Consider the following 23,735-nt stretch of genomic DNA (forward strand, 5'->3'; position numbering starts at 1 on the left):
ATATATCAGGTACAAACTAAGCAAACGCCATTGAATTTTAATTTTCAATCATAAGCCTCAGATTTTAGTAATTGTTCTAGAATAAAAATTATTTAATGAATTTTGATCAAAATTTGAATAAGAATTCTTAACAAAGTTATATGTTATATATTAATTTTAATCTTTGTAATTGTGTGAAACTTCTCTTCATGGAATTAATGAATGATTTTGCACTACGAAACAGTAGCTCTCAAGAATTATACATGTCAAGGTAATTTAAAAGGAATAAATTGTAAGATGGTCAACGTCTTGAAATTTAGAATATAGAATTATGCCATTTGTTTGTTATATGCTCTGTAATTACATTGAGTTTCATAAATTAAGGATTAGTATAAAAAAGGTGAAATATAATTGAAAAAAAAAGCATATTTTCACAGAAATACACACACACACATATATATATATATATATATATATATATATATATATATATATATATATGAGAGAGAAGAGAGAGGGGTAGAAAACCGAGATGTGCAAAAAAAAAAAAAAAAAAACCCGAAGAGGTTGTCCGATTATGATGGTAAGAGTATAATATTTATTTACGAATACACATACCTGATGTATAAAGAAAACTGGGGTTTTATGAGGACAGTCAGTCCAGATTATATATATAAAAAAAACATACAAAGTTTTATGGAGTACAGAACTGACAATCAGAAAGTTCGTATTTCATGTCTGCTTTTTCTCTAAGCCGGCCCGGGTCTCCTTGTGAAATATGAATATAATCTGCATAATACGGTACAAAAAATGATTAAAAACGAAACAAAAAAGAAACAAGCGAAACAAAATATGAAAATAAACGATTCCTTAGCAACGCCGGATACAACTGGTTTGATTTATAGGAGCCGTAAATAAAGTCATAACACTGACCGACTGACTGGACAATGCATCAATAATTATATTTTTAGAATTTCCTCTTTGATGCAAACGCAGTTGGCAGCATTTTATCAGCATCCATTGTATTATTAGGCTCGTACTCTACTTCTAATTTTATTGTTTCCAGACAAACAAAAATAGCTTTACTAAAAAATCGCTCCACTGACCGATTATTTAACGATTAATGCACAATATACTTTCGTCATATCTTCCTGTTCGATATGCACAGTTAAAACTCCTACAGTCCACCCCTTTCTCACCACGATAGGAAAGAGTGACAACACGGTAGTGTAAGAGATACTCAGCTAACAGAATTCCGGTAAAAATCCAGTCGGCATACGTATTAGTCGTCTTTTAGTCATCTCTACCTTAGCATGTAGTAAACAAAAACGTGTCAGGCACAGAACCATAAATCAATCAGGCGAGAGTGAAAAAATACAGTATAACACCGCGATACGGCGACCTCAGGATACGATTTTTTTCAGGTTACGATGTGGAATACGATGTTTTTTCTGGTCCCTGGTTACGGCATTCGCCCCGCCTTACGGTGTTATTTATGTTATTTGATTATATATATATATATGTGTATTATATACTGTACTGGATTTTGTTACTAATTTTTAATATGTACTGTATAAAATTTTGCTTAGGTTTCACCATACGACGATTTCACCTTACGATCCCAACCCCGGAATGGATTAATGCCATATCCTGGGGTTCTACTGTCCATTACTTCTTTTTTTTTCATATTAAACTTGAAAATGACCATGTTGTAGTCAGCTAGGAAACAGTTCCATGGTACTGTGCTTCAGATAAACAGCTTCTTTTTTTTACACGGTGGTCACCACTTATCAAGGCCCGAAAGCCACTGAGGGATAAGTGTTATTGCAAGTACAGTACGTTAGTGTGGAGATTTAATGAAGTGTTTACTTAAGGGGGCGGTTCATTAGGAATTCGTTTACGTTGGACTTGAAGACATCCAAGTTGTAGTCAGGTGGGAAGCAGGCAGACGGAACAGAGTTCCACAGGCGTGCAGTTCTAAGAAAGAAGCTTTGTTCATGGAATCTACGTTTTAACTTAGGCACAGATAAAGAGTGGGGAAAGTTTTTGACAGTGGATTCAGCTAGACGGGTGTTTTTCGTGAAAGATTGGCGAGGAGGGACCAGAGATTGGAGTTCAGATGAGCACCTGCCATGGAAATAATGATAAAACAAGGATAGGCTCGCAACGTCTCTTCTATGGGAGAGAGGTTGCAGGGTAGAGGAAAGGGCATCCCCTACTAAGCCACGAAGTCTATTTTGTACTCTGTCAAGGCAGGATAGGCTTTTTTTTAGCAGCTCCTGCCCAGATATGGCAGTAGTATTCCATCCTTGGACGTACTTGGCTGGAAAGAAACTCTGCTCATGGATCTGTTTCGTTCCAGATAAACGAAAATCATTTACATTTCTTTAAAACTCTTTTGTACCCCAAACGAAATGTACTGCCACTTGGGTGTAGTGGCTACTATTTGGTATGACGTTTACAGGAGCATTACATAGAGAATTGAGCAACAAGATGCTTGTTTACATTCCATTTAAACTTCTGCATGTTAGTATAGTCAGGAAAGCAGGAAACAAGAAGGGAATTCCAAAGTTTATCAGTACGAGGGAAGAAACTATTAGAGTAGAATTTTTCTAACATCTGAGCAGTGAAATTTTTTTGTGTTCTGGGTCACACCTTTCTCTACTTTGCATGCACCCACTGAGCCTTGCTATTCTCAGTCTCAATGTAAAAATACCCTGCAATCTTGCAGGTTAGCAAATAACCGTGGACAACAAGAACTTCAGACAGACAAAACAACCCTGAGGCATGATCTTTGTGAGCTTCTGCAAAAATTTGACTTGTTTAATGACAACAATAAAAGCAGCAGAGTTAAAATCCTATTGAATCTATTTCATTCAATTATGCCTTGATGCTCTTGCATTAACATGCATTATAATGCATTTTTCTTATTCTGCATGCACGCATGATACAAACGACAGACCTATGGTGGGGAAAATATCTGACTCAGAACTACAACTGATAATGAAATTCAATTCCAAATCTTTCCTATTACTATTTAAGTAAGCGAACAAATAATATATGTACTTAGCATATGGGGTCACACCTGATCCCGAAAGTCATAATATGTCACTTATATCTATTGAATTGTAGCACTTTGCTTTAAAACATTAGTGGTAAACAATCTATACGACAATACATACAAGCAATTTCACGTGTATATGTACATTATCCTCTACCCCCCCCCACACACACTTTTTAAACCAGGTTTTAAAAAAGAAGAGTATACAACTGACCTTGGGTTTGCTTTTGGCAGCCTCAGAACTTTCGCTTCAATCATTTTTGCTTTTAGTACTCACATTTCATGAGCTATATTTCTGACAAAGGGGGGAAGATTTGATACTATCTGGGTTAACATCCATTCACATAACATTTATCATCGGTTTGTTATTTGACCTTTAATCTTTGGATTAGTAGCAACGATAGTGCAATAATATCATGGAGGGGGGGGGGTCTGCTTTTATCTGTCATAAATTCCTACAAGGGTTTAGGAGATACACCATAACTGAAACTACATAAACCAGAGTATTTAGATAAGTATATTTCAGTTTGAACAAAGATGACGCAATAATATTTTAGGGCACTGGACGTCCATAGCATGAAAATATTTTTAAGCATGGTAGCAATATAAAGGATATACCTCCTGTAGAATTTTGTGTGCTTGTTTTGTAGTTTTCAACATTTCGCTGGACACACACAATTGCTCTTTATATAATAGACAAATTTCAACCTGTGTTTTCCATGATAAAAAAAAAACTGTCCACAATCGAAGAGATGAGTATTTTTATTTTTGTTCTTGCCCAAACTCGACTCAAGCTCTTTCGTTAGACATTGTTATGTTGCATGGAGAAGTTTGCCGAAGGTCATCCTTATCAGCATGAAAAAATGTACATGAAGATAACAAAAATAATGACACATTTGCTTAATTTAAAACAGTTTTTGTAAGCATAGTTAAACATGTTAAAAACACTGAATATAAAACAAAGAAACGTTTTGTTTTTGCCGAGTGGAAAAATAATCAAATAAATAAAAAATTAACATTGATAAAAAAAAAAATATATATATATATATATATATATCCCTCACACCATAAAAATATACAATCGTTTTCAAAAAGTATGAATACATTTGTGGAAAATATGTCATGGACAATGAGTATGGGTGATAAAATTGAGAGAAAAGGAACAAAGATAATAGCGAGAGAGAGAAAGAGAAATATCATGAGAGAGAAAGAGATAAAGGAGGAAACAGGGGCTATGACAAGAGAATATTCTTATTATTTTGACTCTCGAGTATATATCCGACACAGTTAATCAATGGAGGACAACATCAGTATATATAAAACATAAGATATTAACCGATATATACTCAAGAGTCAAAATAACGAAAAAATATTCTCTTGTCATAGCCCTAAAAATAAGTTATGAAAACATAACAATTAAGCTACACACAGGCTTCCACGTTTCATCCCTGTAAGAAATCATCAGGTTAAAATGCTATTTTAGCTTAGCTCTACTCACATATTGAGCACTGTTGAAGTAAATACTGAACATGCATAAAATATATCTCTTTAAAACATGTTATGTGATATATAAAATAATTATATATAAAGAGAGAGAAAGAGAGGAAGAGAGAGATAGAGAGGGAGATAAATAGAGATGTATAGAAAGGGGGAGAGGGGGAGATACTATGAGATAGAGTATATGTGAGAGATAGATATTTTTTTTAAATGATATTAAAATGAGTTAAAAATCAGCAAGAAAATCCCAAAGCAAATCTTATTAATAAATTCCATCTCGTATATGAGAAGATTCATCTCAGCTATCATAAAAATCCTTATCTATCACAGCAGCCATAACATCCAAACAACATATTCGTCAACACTAAAACTGGAGTGTCTGTAAAATAGTCTATAACCAGAGCAAAAATATCGCGTTTGGTAGCCGACAACCAACCTCACTTCGCCAATAACAATCATAAACCAAGCAGAATTCTTCCAACGATGCTGCTGCCCTATTGTTTACCATTTATCTTTGTTTTCCTTTCTTTTAACCTTCCTCTACGAGTCTGTTAAGTGGTTAACAGTTCGGGAATTTTAACAAGCCGAGTCGACCATTCTCTCAAGGTTGTAATATTTCCAAACTATGCTCTAGAATGTACAAAATCCAATTTAATGAACGCAAAAGTAGAAAGAAAAAAATATATACCAAATTCCACTGTAAGAATATGAACCAAATTATGCAAAACTTTGGCAAAGCACCAGATTTCAAGAATATCACCTAAAACTGCAAGAGAACTAAATATTTATTTCTCCAGAGATTTTATCACTATTTGCCAGATGCTTCTCCTGGCTGCCTAATGCATAAAGTTCATCCATTTTCTGTCCATCCCACTGTTTCCAGTCCTTTCATGGTAATGTCTCTTTAATGCTTGTCCTTAAGTGACCCTGGCCCTCAATAAATAGTGACCCATAAGTAATATAACAATAGGACGACTCCAAAATTTTCCCAGATTCTGATGCAATTGTTGATTTTATTCTAAATTCCCAATTTCAATTCAGTTACTGATTTTGTTCTAAATTCCCGATTCTGATATAATTACCCCAATTGCGATTTTAAGATCGCTTAAAAATAATAAAATTCCATTTTTTTTTTTTGTTGGATGGGGGGGGGGGTAGCGGAGAGTTCTCGTCTATTTTTAAATGCAGATAGAATAATTTAACAAAGTTAGTAATGTTTTCTCTTTACGTATTGTATCCAAGATATTGATAAACTCATTGTGAGATCTTCACGTATCACTTGTATCACTATATCCACTCATACAATTCTTATTGGACCATTTTTTTTTCTTATAAAATTCGTCATGACGATCTATAAATTTTAATTTTTAAAAATCAATAAATTTTTACCATTAGTATCGGCAATGGTGCAAGAATGTTTTTTGAAATCGGAAATTAGGCACACTTTTTTTTTTTTCGATACCAATTCCAATACTCCAAATTTTTCCGACTCTGATTAGTCGTCCCAACACTAGTTTTTGAATCTGTCATTTGCGAAAAACATCTGACAATTGATAGTCATGTAACTCATATTGCAATGTAGTGGCCTTTATTTTCATTGCAATGGACCGCATGTGAAAACTTAAGCTTCCTCAACTGGTTAAAAGTAACGTTGCTCCTTACAATTTATATGTTATGAAGGCAATATCTTCATTAAGGATGCCATGCTTCATTAGATTCCCCCAAAAACACTTATCGTTTCTCAGTTGATGAATTCTTCTAGCATTTTTTTTTCTGCAGGACTTTTCACAAATGAGGACTCTAAAACACAAAAGGGAATTTTCATTGCTTACTTTTATTATGATATAACCTTATTATGTTTTTCTTACACCTGTCTCTTTATATACTGTATGTGCACACACCAGATCCCGCCATATAGCTAGTGCTAGAGACGCCCTCGTGACCCTATTACAATCTCTGCTGTTACACTTTCGTTTCTGTCGATAGTATCTTTCCTCTATTCAAATTGCTTGCTTGTATGCATTTTTTAACCAAACCACAAATTACTGACTTTATTTACTTTTGAAATCAGCCAACTCATTTGATATAACACCAGCTCTTACTATCGCAACAGCAATCACGAATTACCATTATTATTATTATTATTATTATTATTTGTACTCACTAGCAGCTCTCACACAGGGAATCATAAGAGATTACTAACAACCAGTGGTGTTCCCTAGAGTTTATGTGACAAGTCTTCCCAGATTTCCACTACTCTCCATCTCTTTCAATAACCTTTGCAACCTTCTTTTCTTTTTTAACCTTTTTTGATAACCTTTGGATTTTGTGTTATCACAACAGCCATTTGCCATTGATTGGAAGCAAGCCTCCCCAAGATCCCAGTCCTCTTCGCACTCATCCAGTAGAGGCCTGGTAAGTGCTTTCTCTCCTTGGTCTTTCCATCCTCCTTGACCTTTCACGACTATTTAGTGTGGTGCCAGTTGATGCCAACACTATGGTTTATTTGGGGGGGGGGAACATAGTTAACTTACATTTTTACGGTTGCAGTTTTCTTGTTCCCATGTGATGTCCCATTCTATCTTTTTGTGCTACTTTTGTTGCAGTTTCCATATGGTTAGTTAGCGTTTGTAGTTTATGTGAGTTAGTTTCTGCATTTGAAAGTTTTTTTTTTTTAAATTTCAGCAATTTTCAACATTAGAGTCTGTTTAATCAGTGTTTTCCTGGTCTTTTTTTTTCCAATCTCTTTGGAACTGTTCCTAGTAGTCCTATAATTATTGGTGGTATTATTATTATTATTATTATTATTATTATTATTATTATTACCACAACCTTCCCCTAACCCTCTAGGAATAACACTTCTATGTTCTTAGCTTAGTACAATTGATGCCCCTCTACTTGCATCTTAAGAAAAAAAGAATCACGATCAGTTCAGCTTTTATGAAATCCAAACTTTTGTTGTCGGTTTCATAACTCACTAGCATATAACTCGATGATGTTTATACGAAGACAACCAGTCAGAACAAATGTTTTGAATTTTGTAAATACTGACAAAAAATAGAATAAACAAAACATTCTAACGACAAATCTGTTTTCAAATTCCTGTATTTATATTAAAGCATAACGTTTTTTGTTTTTATTATTATTATTTATATTGTTAAATTGTGCTCAGATTTAGTTCCTCTTCAAGCATAGAGATAAAAGCTGTTTACTCGCAAAGTGTAATGAACGAGAAGGTAAAAACCTCCACAAAAAAAGTTTGCAGTTCAGTTGAAGTCAGGGTGCAAGTGAGCCTTGGTCAAGTTTTATTCATGACAGAAAGTAAATTTTCGAATATCAAAAACGGAAATAAGCAATTAATCTTTAATAAAGAAAAAAAAATTTTTTAAAAGCAACGAAAGAAATATAAAAATAATTTTAAAAAAGAGAGAAATAGATAGAAAAAAAACGAAAAATAATAGAAACTAGCGGGACCTATGAAAATTCCACAGGGAATCCTTCATATGTAATATATTGATGTTGGCATTCTGTAAATGTTCAATGCAAATGGAGACGTTCTATTATTGTAGCTCTTTTGTTAAAATTGCAAAAGTATTTATCTAAGCTAGCAGGGACGTCCGGCATAGCCCGGTCGTAAAGTATGCTTAAAAATGATATTTTAATTCTTGCAGATTTCGTATATATATTATTATAAAGTTAATGTTCTATCGATTTTTATATATTATAAAGTTGTGATTTAAAAAATAAAAAAATATATCCATATGATTGGGTGCATCAACTTAAAGCGAAACCAAAACTTATGAAATATATATATATATATATATAAATTTGAGTTCCTTTAGCTATAATCGAAACCAAAACTTATGAAGAATTCTTGATAAAATTATTTTAAATATATATATATATATATATATATATATATATATATATATATATATATATATATATATATATTTATTTATTTATTACTGGAGTGACATCAGCTATAATCGAAACCAAAACTTATGAAGAATTATTGGTAAAATTATTTATTACAAGAAATGGAAGTTCATCTATAATATAAATCTCACCTGTCTGTTTAAATGTATGTATGTATGTATGTTTGAATGTCTGCCTAACACTTTTGACAGAGGTGACGGATTTTTACGAGATCAGTATCGTTTTGAAGCTCGACCCTTGGGACGGCAAATATAAAAAAATTGGCTAAAAACATTAATTCCTTCACCCTCAACAGCGCACTTTTCTACAGGGAGGGGTCGCTTTTTTCGCAGATATTTTCAAAAGTCATTTTGATTGACCATCCCTAATTTAAACCTACGTCATTCCCGGTTTGGCGATGGGCGCAACAGCAAAAACGTCACTTTTTTTTTCGCGTTCTTTTTCTCCTTCACAGTATGGGTTTGATCCTGCAAGCCTACTCCTATCTTTTTTCTTTTTTTGCTCAACACACACCTCCAAACACCCGCGCAATGCCGGGCACCCAGGCAAGTAACAATTAAACAATAGCCACTCAGATGTAAGCGTGACACACAAAATAAATAACACACACGCTATCGTATTAATATATAGATTATTCATGCATAAAAGTAATACCTTCACCATAACCATTTTTTTTTTCATTTATTAATTAAACAAACGTCCCCATTCACTTATTAAATGTAGTCAGTCTAATTATCAACTCTAGTTATCAATCCAATTAATCCTATTTTCATTAAGGCCCTAATTAATAAAATGTGCCAAACAATCCACGAAGCAAATACACACCCCTTACTACTCACAGTATCCAAACGCAAATTGTAATTACAAAGTACTCCTTGCTTTAACCACATAAACTAAATATAACCCAAATTAACACTTCTACTCGGTCGTAGCTGACGGAATAAGAACAATCTGTACATGTGGATAAAATAAAAAGCTCAGTTTAAATTTCTCTACAGGTTCCAGTGTTCGACTAGGAGGGTCTCAAGTTTAAAATGATGCACCTGAAAGTCCGCAGTTATACTGGCTGAAACGTTAATATAACATGATAATATTCAAGCATGACCCGTGGAAATTCTACTATTTAATCAACAAATGTTTTTATAAAGTAGATATTGGCTTAGATAGCGCAAAAAATTATTTTTAACAGTAAAACCAATAAGATGCAGCAAATACGAGTTTATTAACATTTCCATGAAAATAGTGTCCATTGTATTTTAAATATAGAACTGATCCAAATGAGATAAATCCATAAGTACTAATAAATACTTAGAAAGTAATGTGTTACATAGTTTAATAAAAATAATAAAAGAAAATCGTAAGAGACAATTTTTAATTTACCCCTTCAGTCCAGCATCTCTTGGCAAACAATGCGCCCCCCCCCCTTTTTCAAGTGTTTCCTTTTTTACGCAATATTTTGCTGACTTCTTTCTTTGGTGAAAAACTGCTGCGCATCAAAAGTACGAGTTCGTTTCTCACATCATTAGAACAATAATCATATATTATTACAATGATATTCCAAAACGAAACGACATCAAAGGGAGATCACTCATATCCTTGTTCAGGGTTACAAGATTGGCATTTTTAAAACCAAATTTCGTGAATTTGGTCTTTTTTTTTTAAGCAGGCTGGCCTTCAAAAGTTGTATTTAGCCTTTTTCAAGGTGTAACATACTAAGGAAGAAACAAGCAGAATATTGTATAATATATATATATATATATATATATATATATATATATATATATATGTGTGTGTGTGTGTGTGTGTGTATGTTGTTGGCGTTTTTTTTTTAGCGATATTTAACAACGTCGAACTTAATGTTTTGTTTTTTTTCGCGACCTTTGCGTTTTTTTTTTTTAAAGAGCTATAGGCTCTTTTTCTTATTCATATATACATAAATAGATCGCCCTTATTTTTATGGGACGTATTTATTTATTTATTTACGTGTAGAGATAGATAATGTGAATATAAGAAGATGAGAATTGCGATCTGAATAATACAAATACAAATTATGAATCCTCATCCTCAAAATTTCCAAAAAATTATCGAGCACAAATAATTTAATACAAGTTGCTATTCTACCTACAACCGGCGTAAAACTGTGGGTTTGAAGAAATAAAATAACATGAACTCAGTATTTTTTGATGATCATCCATTAAAAGTTTGATATAACGTGGATTCATTACAAATTACAGATCCATTCTTATGTATACCTTTCATCAAAAAATGATGAATGGTACTTATCCAGTTTACGGCCCAATCTCCAGTAACTTTGATTCGACAGCTTATGTAAGCAGTCAAAAGATGCCGAAACAATTATCCAATTAGTTGTCAGAAGATAACTTTCAATGAAAGCATGAAATTCACTAAATCTAGAAAGCATTTTTAAAACCAAAACTTACTTGCGATACTTCATGTCAACATGAAATGCTCCCTTTTCCCATGTTAAGAATGGCTAACTAGAAAGCCATTCTTAATATGAGAAAGAGGATAATGCCACGTTTAGAATTAAGCATCTGACAGTTTTCGGTTTGGCATCTTTCGGATACTCTGCTTACATAAGCTGCTAAAAGATGCCGAAGTGAAGTTGCTGGAGATTGGGTTGTAAATAAGTACCCAATGAAGAACTTCTGTCTTCTTAAAAAAATTGAATTAATTAGTATGTCTGTTTTTAATAACATTTTCAAATGAGCAATACATTTTCAATTCTAATGAGTCATTACTCAATGTAACAGAGCCGCTGACGCACGTTAGCAGCAGCCACATGACACATATGCAAATGACCAAGCCGGTGTATGATATGACGTCACAGTGGAGGAAGGAAAAGAAAAGAAAAAAACAGAAAAAGTGCACCACATGGCGAGGACAGAAAAAAAGTATCCCGGTGGGAGATGGATGCGTGACTCCATGGTGTCATGAAAGGCTTTTAAGCATATGTCGAGACGACAGGATTTTGTTAACTATACAGCAAAATAAGAGACTTTTAAAACAATATGCAATGTGGTGTTGACTTCAGTTAAAACTGAAAAAAAAATCTTAGTCGAATTTATTCAATTTGTTTGTTTCCTTGCAACTGTCTCTGCATACGTGTAGGTCCAAGTGTTAAAATGTAACAATACCGTTGAAGATTAACGACTACGTTAAATCATCAAGGCCAAAAACCTCTTGAAGATAATGTTAATGAGATTGTCGATTGGATAATGAAGAATACAATGAGAGGATTGGAAATGATGGATGGAATGTCGAGAATTTGATAACTTAACAGTAGTGATGTGACGATTCCAATATTTTTCCCTGATTCAGATGCAATTACTGATTCCCATTCTTTATAAATCTCTAAATATTTATCAATGGAGTTTTTATTTATTCCCGATTACCGTAAAAAAAGATGTACTCTATTTCGTCATTATATGGACTCTTCAATGTATAAAACAAAAAACGAGCAGTATTTCTATAACTTACTGTATGAAAAAAATAAGAAGATTGAATATATATATATATATATATATATATATATATATATAATACACACTCTTATAAATATACCACCGTGGTGTCTTATTTATTTGCAGCTCTTCACGGTACCAACAATATGAAATCTTTAAATTTAACTTGTACTAAATTTAAGTTCAATATAATAATAGATAGAAAACTGTCTCTCTAATAATAAATACGTAATCTGTATGAATTAAAATATCATATTTAAACTTATCTTATGATATGGCAACGCCGGATGGCCTGCTAGTATTTCAATAAAACCTCAGAAAATACTAAAGAAATCATGAAATTTGTTGCTTCTCCTTAGGTTTAACTTACCTGTTTGATTGCATGAAAGTAATTTTTCAGTTGAACAATTTTTTCCCATCGATGTTTTAAACAGATGTTCTCCACTTAAACTTATTAAATATAGTTGATTTAATTATCAACTGAAGCAAAAAACAAAACAAAAAAAAAAAACAAACAAAAAAATGCTAAAGATTCAATCAAATTATCGCTCAGGTTCCCCTCTCCATTCCCAATTAATAACATATAGCTCCCATCACAAGGTGCACAGTCTAAACGACTCACGCCATTCAAAAGCAGAATTCAAAAGAAATAATTGTTTAGGAAAGGCTAATTAAATGATAGGTTCTTTCTAGTTTTTTCTATTTATTCAGAAAACAAAAATCAATGCAGAGTTGTAACTGACGTATAACAATTATCAAACCAACACAAAAAATAAATAAAATGCTTGAAAATTGGAGCAATTAAAACATGTTTCTGAGTTTTTGAGATGAAGATTGATTCTTATTTGGATTCTTCCTGTTCTCATCTGGAGTGTTATTTTTTTTAAATGATGTAATCTTCGACATTAATTGTATCTTGCCAAACTCGGGAATCTTTCTATCGGACCCAGGAATCTTTCTGTCGAACTGGGGAATCTATACAGAATCCTGAATTTGACGGAACAAAAGCATACTACCTCTGTGGATTAACTAAAGGGTTCTGTTCAAAATTCCATGCAGATTCCAGAGTTTGACAAAAAGATTCCAGATTTAAACAAGATACACCCGAAGAAGGTCAGAGTTACATCAATTGAAACGTTGTGAAAATAAGACAACCAAATGATTCAACAAACAGATCAGCAAATTTTGTACAAAATTTTGTCATGAAATGTCACTTAGGAAGAAAAATGAAGTAGCTTTATGTTGCTTTGTTTTTATGGCATGTTTAGTTTGTTTAGGTATGGCCTGGGGGTAGAGAGTAGGTTGTTCCTGGGTTGTGGTGGGGGTGCGTAGAGGGAGAAAGAAAATGGTGGAAAGTAAGAAATAGAGAGGAGAAGTAAGAAAGGATGAAAAAAAAAAACTCTGATGTCAGAAAACTCTTTACATTATAAACAAAATAGCAAGGCTACCTGAAATAGAAAAAGTTAAGTGTGTAAACTTTTTATATTCATTTAACATGACTTGTTCAAGGGTCAGACATTCTCTGATATTATACAAACTCACTCAAGTTTACATGGTTCAACTATCTCCAAATTCCACTCTCTATGATCTTGTTTAATCACTTGTTTACAAGTTATCCTTGATCGGTCAATCTACCCGAAATTTAGGATATCCATGCTCTTGCAACAATTTATCCAGGACGATGAATGCTCCACACAACCATACCAGTGTAACTGATTTATCCTTAGGATAACCTTCATGCTGGGCAAATTTAGTGCCTTCAGCAAATTCTTGAACCTGGCATGTTGGGTTTAGTCAGATTTCATGATACAGACTCCTTTGTTATTGTGCTGAAGTCGGGCAAGAGAATGTTGGGTGCAGGTCCAGCATTAACTGCCACATATCATGACACATCTTAGACAGTTGCATGGCAACTTATCATGGATGGAGAGAGTGAAAGCTTCTGATGATGTCAGAGAAGACACCTCACAAAATTGTCCAAGTTGCATTCACTCATGTGGTCGTACAGAGTTCATATCCATTATTTGCACTCGGAATATTCATTAGATAACACAAAAAAGTCTACTACTTTCAAGGTATTATCATCAAGTATGATCTCTTTGAAAGGATGACCATCAATAGGATGCGCCTGTTCCATGCATCTTCTACATTCGAGATAGGAAATATTTTTTCCTTTTAAAACTCTCCTCTCCATCACAAATACGATTTTACATGAAATCTTGATGAAGATAAAAAAATCTCTAAATGTTAATCATTCTGCTGTATTTTGTGCCAAAAAGAATAAATATGACAAACAAAAAAAGTGTCCATATTTTATGGCTTGGGTTGAAAAATATATCATCTTCGTGGGTGTGTCTTGTGTAGTTTCTGACACACAAACAAACAAACAAACAACTTCCATTTATATGCTAGATTACGGGTGACCGTTGACGCAATGTGAGAATATGTGACGTCCCATGGAGTTTGAGCAAGCAGATAAGAGATTTTATGTAATCTACTTTGGAATCTTGACAAGGCTAGATATAAGAAATGAGTTAATGGTCTCATAACTTTTCTAACTTTTGCTGCTGGCCTGAATCGAGCCAAATAAAAATGGTCTTCAATAAATTCAAGACTCATATTTTTTTTTTTCCATTTTTAAGTTGCTGTGACGATTTTCAATTTCAGAAATTGAGTATTCTTAGTCATTGGAAGATCTGAGGAACTGTAAACATCTGGACACAAGAACTAAAAGGTATGGTTTAATTGAACTGTTTGTGACAAAAAGACAGCTGGGCTCTGCATGGAGAAAGGAAGAATGTAACAAATGAAAAAGTTGTAATTTTTAATATTATAGCCATGATCTTATTTGCTCCATACAAGGCATGAAGCCAGGTGATGAGATGAGACAACAAGAAGAAAAGATGATTATCACAAACACAAAAGATGATTATCACAAACACAGAAGATGGTTATTATTAAAAAAAAAAAAAAAAAGAAAAAAGAATATAGGTAGGAGGAAAAGAGTCAGAAGGTAGAGAATTCCACAAGTTTACAATTTTGGGAAAGAAGCTACAGGTAGAGGAAACTGTATTACAATCTGGTATTAAACAGTAAATTGATGGAGACCACTAGACCAATGAATCAAACGAGCTGGAACAAAGGAATGATGGAATAGATCAAACAATTATGAAGAACACATGTCATAACAGTATTTATAGAAAAAACTAAGACAAACAACATCACATTTGTGAGGGAGTATAAGAAGAAAGGAGAATGTTAACCAAATTACATCAACCAGAGATGTCTTATTACTATAAGCCCCCCACCCCCATCCATAGGTAAAGTAGTACACCGGGATCCCCTACTTGTCTTTACCGACAGAACGTCCTTCTATACACAGATGAGAATAGGATTAATATGCTCATAATGACCTCGAACAGCTGTCTGCCCCATTTGTGTGTTAAGATTTCCGCAACCTCAAAGAGTGTAAGATATGCAACTTACTTGAGTATATTCGGATGTGAAAGTCGGTTCATTAGCTGCACTTCACGTAACATGTTTGGTCGGTTACTGGTCGATGTGTTCATTTTTAAAACCATAACTTTGCCCGTTGTTCGATGTGCAACCTAATGGAAAAAAAAGAAAGAAAAATAGATATTATGGTTTATTTCAAGAGTTAAAAAAAAAAAAGGGAAGTTTAAAAAAAATATATAACATTCACGATCATAAAACGATCATAAATCAGTCGCTCTGCTAGTATTCATATAAAATACGGTCGCAATAAATGAAGTTAAAAAAAGAAAACGAGAATGAAAACGTCTCAAACTGGAAAGTGTTTAAAAAGTAAAGTAAAATATATCAATCGGTGTAGAAAAAAAAAGGAAAAAATAATAGTACTAACATTATTAATAATAGTAAGAATAAAAGAAGTAATAATGATGTTAATGATTATAGTAATACTGAGAAAAATATAACACAAATAATTGTTACTACTAGCCAACTCATAATATTAATAGAATCATAGCAATAACAGTAATACAACCAATAGTAGAAATAATCAGAATTGTAATAATATAACAAAAAATCGTAATAAGACTACTACTACTAATAATAATTTAAAAAATATGAAGAATGTAGAAAATAAAAATAGTATTATTAGTAAAATAATAGCAATAATACAATACTAAAGTCCATATCACTACCACACAAAAATCAATAATAAAATTATAGTGTCAACATCGACGTTGAATACACTATATAAGCGAATTGTTTATGGTATGTTTTATGTTTTTATTACATCCTGTATCCGTTAATGTTGTTGAAAAGCCCTGTCCGTAGTAATAATAACAATACTAAAAGCACCATCATCAACAACAACAAAAAACGCACAATCCGTATTTTGCAGAAGTACCTGTTAGGGTTATTATATTTTTTGTATTATCAAATTGTTATAAAATAAATAAAAACTGTAAATGTGTCTTGAATATAAATAAAAAAATGCTATCTTTTATTAAATCATTAGATGAAAGTATAGAAGCTCTGTCTGTAGCAATAATAACAACACTAAAATAACCCCTAGTTTCAAAGCCCACTCCTTATTCTGTAGAAGTACCTGTTAATGTTAATTATGTGTGTGTGTGAAATATGAACCATGTTTTGTTTTTTTTAGATATGATTAACAAGTTTAATTCAATGTTTATGTGAAAAAATGCGTTTGAATAATTGTTTGTTTGTTTTTTTATTTAATGGGGGAGGGCAGACAAAAATACTGTGGTCGAATCCTGCTGTGTGCGCGTCTGGATTAATCAATTAATTCAACATATTAATGCTGGAGTCCCTCAAGGGTCAATCCTGGGCCCAACTCTCTTCCTGATCTACATCAATGACCTCCCTAAACACATACTTAAATCATTCGTTGACATCTATGCTGATGACTCGACCATCTACGGCAACACATCAAAGGCTGTAAATGACAAAGTTCTCTCTGATTCTCTCTCCTCTGATCTCGAGCACGTGGTTCAGTGGGGGAAGACGTGGCTGGTTACCTTTAATGCATCTAAAACCAAACTCCTATCCTTACATCATCAACGCTCTGATCCCCATCTGGCATCAATTGGGATGGATGGCTCTCGTGTGGGAGAGGCCCCGTGTTTTGACAAGCTTCTGGGTTTGACCTTTACTCCTGATCTGAAATGGAACACTTACATCAAGTCTGTTGGCAAGGTCGCTGGAAAGATGGTGGGATCCTTCTACCGCTCCAGAAGATATCTCACTACTGATGCAATTCTCTATCTATATAAAAGCCAAGTACGTCCAAGGATGGAATACTGCTGCCATATCTGGGCAGGAGCTGCTAAAAACAGCCTATCCTGACTTGACAGAGTACAAAATAGACTTTGTGGCTTAGTGGGGGATGCCCTTTTCTCTACCCTGCAACCTCTCTCCCACAGAAGAGACGTTGCGAGCCTATCCTTGTTTTATCGTTATTTCCATGGAAGGTGCTCGTCTGAACTTCAATCTCTGGTCCCTCTTCGCCAATCTTTCACGAAAAACACCCGTCTAGCTGAATCCACTGTGAAAAATTTCCCCCACTCTTTATCTGTGCCTAAATCAAAACGTGGATTCCATGAACAAAGCTTCTTTCTTAGAACTGCACGTCTGTGGAACTGTTCCGTCTGCCTGCTTCCCACCTGACTACAACTTGGATGTCTTCAAGTCCAACGTTAACAAATTCTTAATGAACCGCCCCCTTAAGTAAACACTTCATCAAATCTCCACACTAACGTAATGTACTTGCAATAACCCTTATCCCTGAGTGGCTTCCGGGCCTTGATAAGTGGTGACCACTGTGTAAATAAAAAAAATATTTACTTTAAGCTTTTATGAAACTGATAAATGAAAGTAAATACCTTAAAAATAACCGAAATTGTAAAAGATACCGTTTTCCACAAAAATACCTTTAAAATAAACAAAACTGCTATAGTTTTAGTAGTATTAATAATAATAATAATAGTAGTAGAATGTCATAAGAGTAGTAATCGCTGTAAGATGTGTTTACATACGAACGCCATCAAACGATACAAATAAATTATTTTACCTCTTTTTCGCCTGTAATCTTCATTTGCTGTATAATTTTGTGATGTTTTCACTTAAGTGTCAGTGTTCTATTTAGATAGTATTTATAATTGTCTGATAATAGCCCTTATAAGGGTTTCTCTAAGTATATTATATTTGATTCTTTTTAGCCTATAACTTTGATTTACTCTATAATATTTTGGTATCCTCATTTTGATCATATATTTAAGGTTTCTATCTTATGTCTAATCCTGGTGTTGAGGATGAGACTTTCTTCAAATTTCTTTTTTGTCTTGTATCAGAAACGATCGTATAATGATTATTTGTTGATGTTGAATTCTTGTTGCTTAAATAAATGATTTTTCCATAAATCATCTTATCATTAGAACACAACTAATATATATATATATATATATATATATATATATATATATATATATAGATATAGATATATATAGATATATATATAGATAGATATATATATAAATAAAATAAAAATTTTCCTCTTTTTCTTCCCTGATCTTTCTTATTTATATTTATGTCTCGGCAGTAGAGTGAAAAGCATATATATTATTTTTCTTTTATTAATATTATTGAAATTTTTTCCTTTTTTTCCCCTTGTACACATTTTTGTGAATTATTCCATGGATTTCTGCCTTTGGATTATTTTGGACCATCTTCCAATTACGGGATTTCCTTGGATTTTACTTGTGCAAATGGAAATTCAATTAACTTTCTTGAAGTTATATATTTGGATTTTACCGTCACTGGATTATTTATCTTCCACCAGACTATCCATTTTTCTTCACCATATTCCTTCTGCTTCACTTTTTTGTTTTTAAGTAAAATCTTTGACTTACTTGTTGTTTCATCAAATACTTTTGCATGCAAAATCCGATACCGCATTTTGCTAATTCCTACACTCTGATGAGAAGGAAAGCATTTCTTCGAAACTCCGCGGATTAAGGACTATCCACTTATCTAGTGTTTCCTTTTCAGATTAAATATGTTTTTAACTCATTTCAAAGTGTTTTTTTAACATGTTTTATTAACGGTTTGCTCGTATATATATATATATTAGTTTTAATTACAAAGCAGAGGGTAAATGGAACAACAAACTAATTTTTATGAGAAGAAGGTATAAGTAGGGGTTTGTTTGCTGCATATTTGAATCAATTGCGATTTTATCACAGACGAATACACGATTGGTGTTGCCCAATCAATAAGAAGAAAAGAGATGGAGTCATACGATTTTGGTAGAAACCAAATCGTGTGTGCGTGTGTGTGAAAGGAGGAGTTTTCAGGAAACATTACCAACAAAAGATACACTGGGGAGATAATACCGTCGTGTACTTTAAAATCATCCCTCCTTTACACAAGCACTTTTAAGCACATCAATATTAATTTCACCCTTTCCTGCTTGGAAAGATTGTAAAACTTTGAAATATGATGGGCGATATCGTTTTCTCCTACCTGCTACTTCTTTCTCACAGAAAAGACGTTGCAAATTCATATCTGTCGTTATTTTCATGGCAGGCGCTCTACTGAGGTTCACTCTATGGTCCTCCCCTATAAAACATTCACATCAAACACTCGTCTACCTACAAATAATATCAGCAATTTCCTTTATTCTTTATCTGGGTTTAAAACTAAACGAAAATTCAATAAGCTGACTATAACATGTTGTATTCAAATCCAATGTAAACAAGTTCTTGTTTAGCCTGTCTTTTAAATAATTAATTTCTACCTAATTTCTGCTATCATAGATCATCACGGTATTTTTCTCACCTGACACTAATTAACTCTTATCCTTAAGTGGCCTCCGGACCTTGATAAGCGGTAACTCTCTAGTAGAAAAAAAATGCACACCAAATTTATTTGCCACTGCAGTTTCATATCGAAAATGGCCAGATGAGTAACCAAGCTTAAAAAAAAGCTAACCCTGTTTAAAATTAAAAAGAAACCATTTCAGTATGCCACAACATTGCTAAAAGAGAAAGCATTCATTTCGTCATGGGCTTTGTAGCTGAAATCGGAAATTACCTACTAGTGTGAACAAAATAAAATATCTCTAATTTTATTTTAGACGTTTTTTTTTCTTTTGGTGGTGGTGGTGGGGGGTCGAAAACAATTTGTTTAATCATTAGCAAATAATAAAATCCAACTGCTATTTATGATAAAAATATTTTATAATTGTAAAAAATCTTTAATAATCAAATTATACATTTTTAATGATTAAAATGATTTTGTTATTTAAATAATTTAATCAATAACTAAATATAATTATATTATAAAGTAAAACCGTTATTAACCAGTAATAAATTTAATTTTTTTATGAATGATGAAAATAAGTATTTTTTCTATTGTCCATTTATACGCTACTCAAGTCTAGTTTTGATTTCAATATATACTAGCAAAAATACCCGTCGTTGACTGGATTCAAAAACAGCCTACAGAAAATGGACTCTGATTTATGAAAGTATGATAGGTTATGAAAAGGAAGGGTTGTAATGAGATAGCTTCGAATTTGGGAGTATCAAAACCAAAGCAAAATATGATGAAAGTAAAAATAAAATAGACAGACCCCATAATTTATTATATTATACCTGTTCACACTGACAAAGTATACTTACGCAGATAGATATGAAAAGTCTTTAGTAAAGTTTGTGCCTATTTCTATTCTGTGGAGGCCAGGCGCGAACGCAGACCCCACAATTTTATTATACCACCCCTATTTAAGTTAAAACATACTTATCAAAGTATTCTTATGTACATCTATATCAAAAACACTTGTAAATGTTTTTTTTTTTAATTTTTTATTTCCATACTTTGTGGACCAGGCGCAAATGCAGACCCCACAATTTTAATGAACCACTGTTCTGCTAGATCAAGCATACCTATTCCTATGTCTCGATAAATCTTCTATCATTATATGTAATAAGTTTTTTAAAATAGTCAACCATATAGGAGCCTATTCGTGACCAGAAACGCACACACACAAACATTCAGCTTTATATTATAGAAGGTGTGTGTGTGTGTGTGTGTGTGTGTGTGTGTGTGTGTGTGTGTGTGTGTGTGTGTGATAATTGCCATTTCTTAACAAAAGCTTACCATCTATTTAGGTTGATGTCGAACGTCCATGTGCACACAGAGGGCTCTTCAGCCCAGCTTCACTTGCATAATAGAGTTAACAGGGGAACTTGCTAGAATTTGGTGGTGTTTGTTGAATGCCTTATCAAACAGCTTGCAGATTCCCAAACCAATCCATAGATAAGCATTAAACTGACCAGTAAACATAACACAGATGCACGATATTCCGGTTGTGTCGAACAACCTTAATCTTTGGTATGGAAGGACTTTATTAAAATTATGGAAATGATTAGCTTTTGACTAACTTTAGTCAATTTCTAAAGGAATTGTAAACATACACAGTTCAAATACATAAACCATGTACAGAAGATCTTCATTAAACACTAAACTAGGGGAGGGGGGTTGAATGTCAAGTTATGATCATAAATTGCGAAGTGCGAACAATTTGCAACAGTTAATCGACGCAGGCACTCTTGAAGTCAAGGGTTAATGTTCACCTTGAAGAGGAATTTAAAGAAAGAAAAGAAAAATCGATTTGCATATTTGAATTACAGATCATCCATTGCAAGTGAAATCAAATGAACAACGCGAGCATCGAAAAAGACATCAAGTTACCGTCTGCATTTTTAATGCGTGCATCAAGAAGGCAATACAACTTATAACACTAAAAGGGTAAAGGTGTTGAGTAATGACACAGTACCCTTAGTTGACATTAGTGAGGAAGAAATAACGGAGATAGAGAGCAAAAAAAAAAGAGAGAGAGAGAACGGGGGGGGGAGAACGGGGGAGAGAGAGAGAACGGGAGAGAGAGAGAGAGAGAACCAGGAGAGAGACCGAACCAGGAGAGAGAGAGAGAAAGAGAGAGAAAACAGGAGAGAGAGAGAGAGAGAAAACAGGAGAGAGAGAGAGAACAGGAGAGAGAGAGAGAGAGAGAGAACAGGAGAGAGAGAGAGAGAACAGGAGAGAGAGAGAGAGAACAGGAGAGAGAGAGAGAACAGGAGAGAGAGAGAGAACAGGAGAGAGAGAGAGAACAGGAGAGAGAGAGAGAGAACAGGAGAGAGAGAGAGAGAACAGGAGAGAGAGAGAGAGAACAGGAGAGAGAGAGAGAGAACAGGAGAGAGAGAGAGAACAGGAGAGAGAGAGAGAGAGAGAGAGAGAACAGGAGAGAGAGAGAGAGAACAGGAGAGAGAGAGAGAACAGGAGAGAGAGAGAGAACAGGAGAGAGAGAGAGAGAGAGAACAGGAGAGAGAGAGAACAGGAGAGAGAGAGAACAGGAGAGAGAGAGAACAGGAGAGAGAGAGAACAGGAGAGAGAGAGAACAGGAGAGAGAGAGAACAGGAGAGAGAGAGAGAGAACAGGAGAGAGAGAGAGAGAGAACAGGAGAGAGAGAGAGAGAGAACAGGAGAGAGAGAGAGAGAGAACAGGAGAGAGAGAGAGAGAGAACAGGAGAGAGAGAGAGAGAGAACAGGAGAGAGAGAGAGAGAGAGAACGGGAGAGAGAGAGAGAACGGGAGAGAGAGAGAGAACGGGAGAGAGAGAGAGAACGGGAGAGAGAGAGAGAACGGGAGAGAGAGAGAGAACGGGAGAGAGAGAGAGAACAGGAGAGAGAAAGAATAGGGAGAGAGAGAGAAAGAATAGGGAGAGAGAGAGAAAGAATAGGGAGAGAGAGAGACAGAATAGGGAGAGAGAGAGAGACAGAATAGGGAGAGAGAGAGAGACAGAATAGGGAGAGGGAGAGAGACAGAATAGGGAGAGGGAGAAAGAACAGGGAGAGGGAGAAAGAACAGGGAGAGGGAGAAAGAACAGGGAGAGGGAGAAAGAACAGGGAGAGGGAGAAAGAACAGGGAGAGGGAGAAAGAACAGGGAGAGGGAGAGAGAAAGAACAGGGAGAGGGAGAGAGAAAGAACAGGGAGAGGGAGAGAGAAAGAACAGGGAGAGGGAGAGAGAAAGAACAGGGAGAGGGAGAGAGAAAGAACAGGGAGAGGGAGAGAGAAAGAACAGGGAGAGGGAGAGAGAAAGAACAGGGAGAGGGAGAGAGAAAGAACAGGGAGAGGGAGAGAGAAAGAACAGGGAGAGGGAGAGAGAAAGAACAGGGAGAGGGAGAGAGAAAGAACAGGGAGAGGGAGAGAGAAAGAACAGGGAGAGGGAGAGAGAAAGAACAGGGAGAGGGAGAGAGAAAGAACAGGGAGAGGGAGAGAGAAAGAACAGGGAGAGGGAGAGAGAAAGAACAGGGAGAGGGAGAGAGAAAGAACAGGGAGAGGGAGAGAGAAAGAACAGGGAGAGGGAGAGAGAAAGAACAGGGAGAGGGAGAGAGAAAGAACAGGGAGAGGGAGAGAGAAAGAACAGGGAGAGGGAGAGAGAAAGAACAGGGAGAGGGAGAGAGAAAGAACAGGGAGAGGGAGAGAGAAAGAACAGGGAGAGGGAGAGAGAGAGAACAGGGAGAGGGAGAGAGAGAGAACAGGGAGAGGGAGAGAGAGAGAACAGGGAGAGGGAGAGAGAGAGAACAGGGAGAGGGAGAGAGAAAGAACAGGGAGAGGGAGAGAGAAAGAACAGGGAGAGAGAGGGAGAGAGAAAGAACAGGGAGAGAGAGGGAGAGAGAAAGAACAGGGAGAGAGAGGGAGAGAGAAA

At 34.6% G+C, this 23,735-nt stretch overlaps 1 protein-coding gene across 1 annotated transcript in view; it reads right to left on the reverse strand.

Moving 5' to 3' along the window:
* LOC145295935 (dual specificity testis-specific protein kinase 2-like) overlaps positions 1-23,735 on the reverse strand; it is a 386,563-nt gene that overhangs the window by 201,930 nt on the left and 160,898 nt on the right. Inside the window, exon 2 of the mRNA XM_080141816.1 lies at positions 15,448-15,569. Within this exon, the coding sequence (XP_079997942.1) occupies positions 15,448-15,569 (122 nt within the window). The remainder of the gene's footprint in view (positions 1-15,447; positions 15,570-23,735) is intronic.

Source organism: Euprymna scolopes, chromosome 16, assembly GCF_053919585.1.
Source record: "Euprymna scolopes isolate OS-2025 chromosome 16, ASM5391958v1, whole genome shotgun sequence".
NCBI classification, from domain to species: domain Eukaryota; kingdom Metazoa; phylum Mollusca; class Cephalopoda; order Sepiida; family Sepiolidae; genus Euprymna; species Euprymna scolopes.